At 52.1% G+C, this 6269-nt stretch overlaps 1 protein-coding gene across 2 annotated transcripts; it reads left to right on the forward strand.

The window, feature by feature from the left end:
• The first annotated feature begins 243 nt into the window (after positions 1-243).
• Positions 244-5935, forward strand: mpx (myeloid-specific peroxidase). 2 transcript variants are annotated; one of them, XM_088281137.1, is made up of 15 exons: positions 244-254; positions 375-443; positions 512-596; positions 1090-1265; positions 1351-1483; positions 1718-1847; positions 1913-2119; positions 2200-2560; positions 2734-2894; positions 2971-3229; positions 3445-3615; positions 3694-3931; positions 4010-4227; positions 4402-4439; positions 5466-5935. In XM_088281137.1, the coding sequence occupies exons 2-15, from the start codon at positions 377-379 to the stop codon at positions 5481-5483; spliced, it is 2262 nt and encodes a 753-aa protein (XP_088137263.1). In that variant the 5' UTR covers positions 244-254; positions 375-376; the 3' UTR covers positions 5484-5935. The 2 variants fall into 2 exon arrangements, with proteins under 2 accessions (XP_088137263.1, XP_088137262.1); XM_088281136.1 differs by lacking the exon at positions 5466-5935 and having other exon boundaries at positions 4402-5415.
• Positions 5936-6269: the final 334 nt, after the last annotated feature.

Raw genomic sequence — 6269 nt, forward strand, 5'->3', positions numbered from 1 at the left:
ACCTCAGCTCATTTGGTCTTTTTTGACCTGATGTGGTGCAAGGAGCTCGCCAAATACCTGCGTGCCGTTCAATTTGAATTTGGCGAGGCGTTTTGTGCTGAAGTGGCGCTAAGAAGATTAACAAGAAGGAATGAGGAAAACACGTTCGCTGACAATCGGCGAGTCGAGCCGAGCGATTGAAGGGGCGAGGCCGCGACACGTCAGCCAAATAAAAGCAGCTGACTGCAATGACAACATTCACACGCTTCTGACAGGTAAGCCTCTCGCCGCGTTCCACTTTGCTCGTCTTTCGACGAATGTTGATGAAACGACGACACTTGGTTTCTAGCTGCTCCGGTTGTTCATTTGTGATTTTTTTTTTTTCTTGCTTTCAGAGATGCATTTTTTTGCTGTCTTGCTCACGCTGGCCATCTGCCTGGCGCCGGCACACTTGAAACCCACCGGTAGATTTTCTACATTTACACCGAGCGTCCGATTAAGAATGTTTCTGACTCCCCCCCTCTCTTTGTAGAACATCTCGGAAGTCCGTTCCTTCAGCAATGCTTTGAGGAAGCCAAGAAAATCGTCGACGATGCCTACACATACTCCAGAGCGGAGTAAGTTTGACTTCTTCGGTCGTCGCCTCGGAGCCGCAGCTCGTAGGAGGGAGCGCGTTGAGTTGAGTTGCGAAGCCGTCGAAATCCGACACGCTTTCGATTCGTTGCAATGACATTGGCGGGAAATTAGTCCTCGATCGAACATCCCTTCTATTCATCCGAACGGAAACGTTACTTCTGGAATAATCTTAACAGGCTAGCATGTGGCTAAACATGTCCAAATAAGTTGAATCAACTTAAGGAACCAAACAAGACCATTTAAACGTTGATTGTGAATGCGAACGAAGGAAATTTTTTGCGTTTTTCCGGCTAACGAACTTGGACATTTTTTCATTATCGGACGAATCAACAAATGAAACGCCGCTGGGCAACATTTTGAGAAACCGGCCACATTTGATGTATTTTCTAGAAAATGGAAGAAAAATGTGAGCAGCCTGCGGGAGTTTGGCAAAGTGAGCCCATTGAAGTTTGATTCTTTGTGGTCCCTTTCCAGAAGTCTGCGGCGAGTGCGCAAGGACGTGGTGGCGCCTCACGATGCTCTTCGTCTGCTGAAGCAGCCTCGCGGGGACACGCGCTCCTCGGTGAGGTCCGCCGACTACATGGCGCAGACGCTTCACCTGGTGCAGGAGAGGGTGCACCGCCTCCACAAACGCTCCCTCAATGCCACGGGTGCGAACTTGGCAACTGGGGGGGGGGGGCACGCCGTCAGACTTGTCCACGAAATGAATGTCGCCGCCGCGTGTCCTCGTCACAGATTTGCTGTCCGACGACGATCTGGAGACGCTCAGCATGATAACGGGCTGCGCCGCTCGAATCCGGCCCCCCCCCTGCAGCAGCACGCAAAACCTCGACAAGTATCGCACGGCGACAAGCGTCTGCAACAACCGGTCAGCTTCTTTGTTGTCATTTGCGCTTTCTTCTCATTCGGTGACTTTTCCGACGCAGAGTGAAAACGACGGACCAAAGAGTTGAAAGCGCCGCTGGTGACACTTGACTCCCAAAAAAAAGTGTCGCGACCCGCCGTCGTTTGCGTCAAATGTTGTGCCGCGCTCAACAGAACGGATGGGCTTCCTTTGGAGTTGCACAAGCAGGCTTTGTAAAGTCCAACGTTTGCTTTGCAGACGAAATCCCCGCCTGGGCGCCTCCAACACCGCCTTCGCCCGCTGGCTTCCCGCCGTCTACGACGACGACATCTCCGCCCCGAAAGGGTCCCGGCCCAACCGAACGTTCGACAACTTCATCCTTCCTCTGGTACCGGCCCGCAAAAAGGTCCGCCGCGCTGGAGCGGAACTCACGCGGCTCTTCTGCGTCCTCAGGTGCGGCAGGTGTCCAATCATATCCTGAACACGACGGACGCGGGCGTGGTCAGCGACAGCGAGCTGTCCTTCATGTTGACGCTGTTCGGCCAGTGGAACGACCACGACGTCACCTTCACGCCCTTCTCGCCCAGCATCCGCTCCTTCAGCAACGGCGTCAACTGCGACGAAAGCTGCGACAACACCGAGCCGTGCATCCCCATCGCGGTCGGTCCCCGAAAGGCCCGACCGTTGGCCCGGAAGGAATTTCCTCGCGCTTAACCTTTGCCGTCCGTTTTCCAAGGAAGATTCCTCCCGGCGACCCGCGCGTGCCCGCCGGTCCCAACAGCTGCATCCCGTCATTCCGCTCGGCCCCCGCTTGCGGAACGGGATTCTCCGCCTACAACTTTGGAGGAGAGCCCGAGCGGCGCGAGCAGATCAACGCGCTGACCGCCTTCCTGGATCTGGGCCAGGTGTACGGTTCCGAGACTCAGCTGGCGCTCAGCCTCCGCGATCTCTCCGGCGACGGCCTTCTGCGCGTCAATTCCGAGTTTCGCGACAACGGACGGGAGCTGCTGCCCTTCCACCCGCTGCCGCTCAACATGTGCGCCACGCGCGGGCGTGTCACCAATAACACCAACGCCAGAGAGGTTCCCTGTTTTATTGCAGGTCGGCCATCTTGTCGCTCGAAAGCGCAGTTCATAAAAAAAAAAAAAAAACCACGACGCATCGACCGGAAAGTTGCGAAAATGTTGTCGGGCCGCGCTGGCATTTCGAAACGGAGTGAGTGAAGTAAGAATGTTGCTCTCATCTGATCCGACCAACCGTTTGCCGTCCCGCAGGCGACGTCCGCGTGGATGAAAATGTGGCGCTGACGACCATTCACACCATGTTCTTGCGCGAGCACAACCGTCTCGCTCGCGCTCTCAAGACGCTCAACCCCCAATGGGACAGCGAGACGCTCTACCAGGAGGCGCGCAAGATCATGGGCGCTTACTCACAGGTCCCATTTCTTTAGCCATCCATCATTTTCTCTCCCAAGCGCGAAGGAATCGTTCACCCGTCCACGTGTTTCTCAGGTGTTTGTATTCCGCGACTACCTGCCAAAAATCGTTGGCGACGACGCCACGCTCAGGCTGCTGGGCCCTTATCCCGGCTACAACCCCGACGCCGACCCCAGGATCTCCAACGTCTTCGCCACGGCCGCCTACCGCTTCGCTCACTTGACCGTCCAACCCATCTTAGCCCGCCTGGGCCCAAACTACAGAGAAGACCCTCGCTTCCCCAGCTTCCCCTTGTTCAAAGGCTTCTTCACGCCCTGGAGAATCGTGTTTGAGGGTGAGCCAACACGGCCAAATTAGAGAAAAAAAAACACAAACCTTGAGCAGGGGCCGCAGAGGGGGGAATGGATGCCGAACGGGCATTTCACGCAACGTTCGGCACTCGCTCAAAGCGGATTTCATGAAGCGACCGGTTCTTGGGCACCTCGATTGCTACGTTGGCCTCACCATGCTCGCGAATCGGAAATCTTTTCCGTCGTTTTGACCCTCCAGGTGGCATCGACTCGCTCGTGCGTGGTCTCCTGGCCCGGCCGGCGAAACTCAACACTCAGGACCACATGATGGTGGATGCGCTCAGGGAGAGGCTCTTCGAGTTCCTGCACCATCTGGCTCTGGACTTGGGCTCCCTCAACATGCAGAGGGGGCGTGACCACGGCTTACCCGGTGGGTCGCGCACCGACCTTCGGGAGCGGCCGTTCTCTCGTCTTCTCAGACGCTCACTTTCTACGTTTCCCTCCCTAGGTTACAACGCGTGGCGCAAATTTTGCAACCTGTCCGAGCCCGGCGACGAGGCCGAGCTCGGCCAGGTCCTGGAAAACCGCGACTTGGCCCGCAGGTTGCTGCAACTCTACGGGACGCCCGCCAACATCGACGTGTGGCTGGGAGGCGTGGCGGAGCCGTTTGTCGCCGGCGGCCGCGTGGGGCCTCTGTTTGCCTGCATCATTTCCGTCCAGTTCCAGAAAATCCGCGACGGTGACAGGTCAGCCTTACGCCTCGGTCGAGGCACGGATCCGTTTCGCTTGCCGTCGGCTCACGACGTTCTTGCCCAAATCCAAAGGCTGTGGTACGAGAACCCCGGCGTCTTCACGGCGAGTCAGCGAGCCGCCCTGTCCAAAGCCTCGCTGTCCAGGATCATCTGCGACAACACGGGCATCAATGCCGTCCCCCGAGACGCCTTTAGCGTCATCTCAAATAGTAACAGGCTTGTACTGTGCAACAACGTGCGACGCGTCAATCTGGAGCCGTGGAGAGAGAGGAGCTGTACGGATTTCTTAGGTGAGAACATTCCAATTGCCAGGCTTTTCTTTCAAGATTTCATTCTTGTTTCGTCCAAATTTTGATGACGTCGGCGCCAACGTGGAAATGAGAACATTTTAAAATGGAGCTGGAATTTGTGGGCACCCTCAACAGGTTTGAATTCTCAATTATTACTGACTTTTTATTTTGCAGAAACTGGTCAGTGCCCGGATCTCCCATCTGAAAACGAAGTCAGTATTCCCTTTCTTAATCCGTCCTTCCTAAAAAAATCCCCGCAAAAAAATCAATTCACTCAAATATCGGGATTTGACGACCGCTTAGCACAAAGTGCGGCGGTCGTGGGTTCGATTCTGGTGCCGGCATCCCTGTGTGGAGTTTGCATGTTGCCCGGGTTTTCTACGGGTTCTCCCACATTCCAAAGACGTGCATGATAGGTTGATGGAACGCTCTAAATTGTCCCCAAGTGTTCGTTCGTCCACGATTGGCTGGCAACCAGTTTGGGGTGTGACCCCGCCTACTGCCCAAGAAGGCGGGGATGGGCTCCAGAAACCCCCGCTTAGATTATGGCGAGCTGGATGGATGTGCTGAGATTCAATAAGTCGATTTCAAAGTTCAGAATTGCTTTTCCCAATTTTTCAAAAAGCAAAGGTGAAGCTTCCACTTTCCGCCAGTGCGGAGCCAATTTGTTGTGGTGAGTCAGGAGGCGCTTGAGTCATCTGGCTACATTGACTGAATTAGATGACTCAACTTGCGTATTGTTGAGAGTTTACATTGTTTTAAAATGAGATAATGAAAGAAAAAATGCACGGTTTGGGGAAAACAGCAAAGACTGTGAAAATCTATTGCAAATGGCAAAATAATTGTATTGAAAGCGATAAACAATAAATAATAAGCAATAATTCTCCAAAATCACGTCAGCCTAGCAATCCGTCCTGAGACATGGTGTGTTTAGATCGACTTTGTGCTACCATTTTTATACAGTCTTGGAATTTTATGGAACTCAATATGAATAAGAGACATACAAAATTTCATTCAAGGTGCATCATATCAGACTTATTTCACTCGATATTTTATTGAAAAGAGGAATGGTTATTAAAAGTGGAGAGCTCCAAGCCCTTACCGTTTGTCACTTCTCTGTATTGAAAACCAAACGACGTAAGTAGAACAGAACGTAAGCTAAACAGCACCACCTGCTGGACAGATGAGGGATCCACGTGTGACCTGATTTTTTTTTTTCTCATTTCGTTTCCTTGCAGCATCCATCCTTCAGTTGAAAGAGCCCCAGCCACTCGTGCTCCTCATCACCCATCGCCTGCCACCCCCCCCTCTCCCCCTCCCCATCGTCCACTTGCCCCAATTCAGTCAAATCTCCTCTTGAGGTTATCTCCAACGAGCAGAACCTTCACCATCTCTCTCTGCACGTGAATCCTGCCAGAGTGGCGTCAATGTTCAGTTCAGTGTGCATTACTTTCTTCTGGCCGACTGACACCAGCACTTTTTTTCTTGGTCCTCCCTCAAATGTGCACACGAGCGGCTGACAATGATACGTGCAGCGAAATTTGTTCAACATGATCTCCTTCCAGTTACACCATGCAAGTTGTTTTTTTTGTTTGTATTTTGATGATTATTTATGTAATGAAGCATAGGCATGCGCAAAGGCTTTTTATAATGAATCCCTCTCATCTGTTTCTGTTCTGCACTTAATAAATATTGAAGTAAAAACAGACGCCGCCAAGTGTTTTATGCTTGTGTTCTTAATTTGAGGTCATCAAGTCAGATTTAAATTCTTCAAATTAAACTCGAGACTAGCAAAAAAAAAATGATTCAAGACCATGCTTGGGACATGTCAAAACGCATGACAGGAAGACCTGTTGAAATAAAGTTCTTATTTTTTTTATTTGAAGTGTTTCAGATTTCCGTGCCAATGACCGCAATCTTGGATCGTGCAGTAACACCAAATGGACTGTAGATGACGCTACCTCATCTACTTTTTCCTCCTTCCTACTTTGGTCAGCAGTCACGTTTGGCTTCATTTCCATCTCGTGCTGATGGTCTTTTTG

This window comes from Idiotropiscis lumnitzeri, chromosome 18 (genome assembly GCF_059441095.1).
Source record: "Idiotropiscis lumnitzeri isolate Australia: NSW breed Sydney's pygmy pipehorse chromosome 18, RoL_Ilum_1.0, whole genome shotgun sequence".
Taxonomy (NCBI): domain Eukaryota; kingdom Metazoa; phylum Chordata; class Actinopteri; order Syngnathiformes; family Syngnathidae; genus Idiotropiscis; species Idiotropiscis lumnitzeri.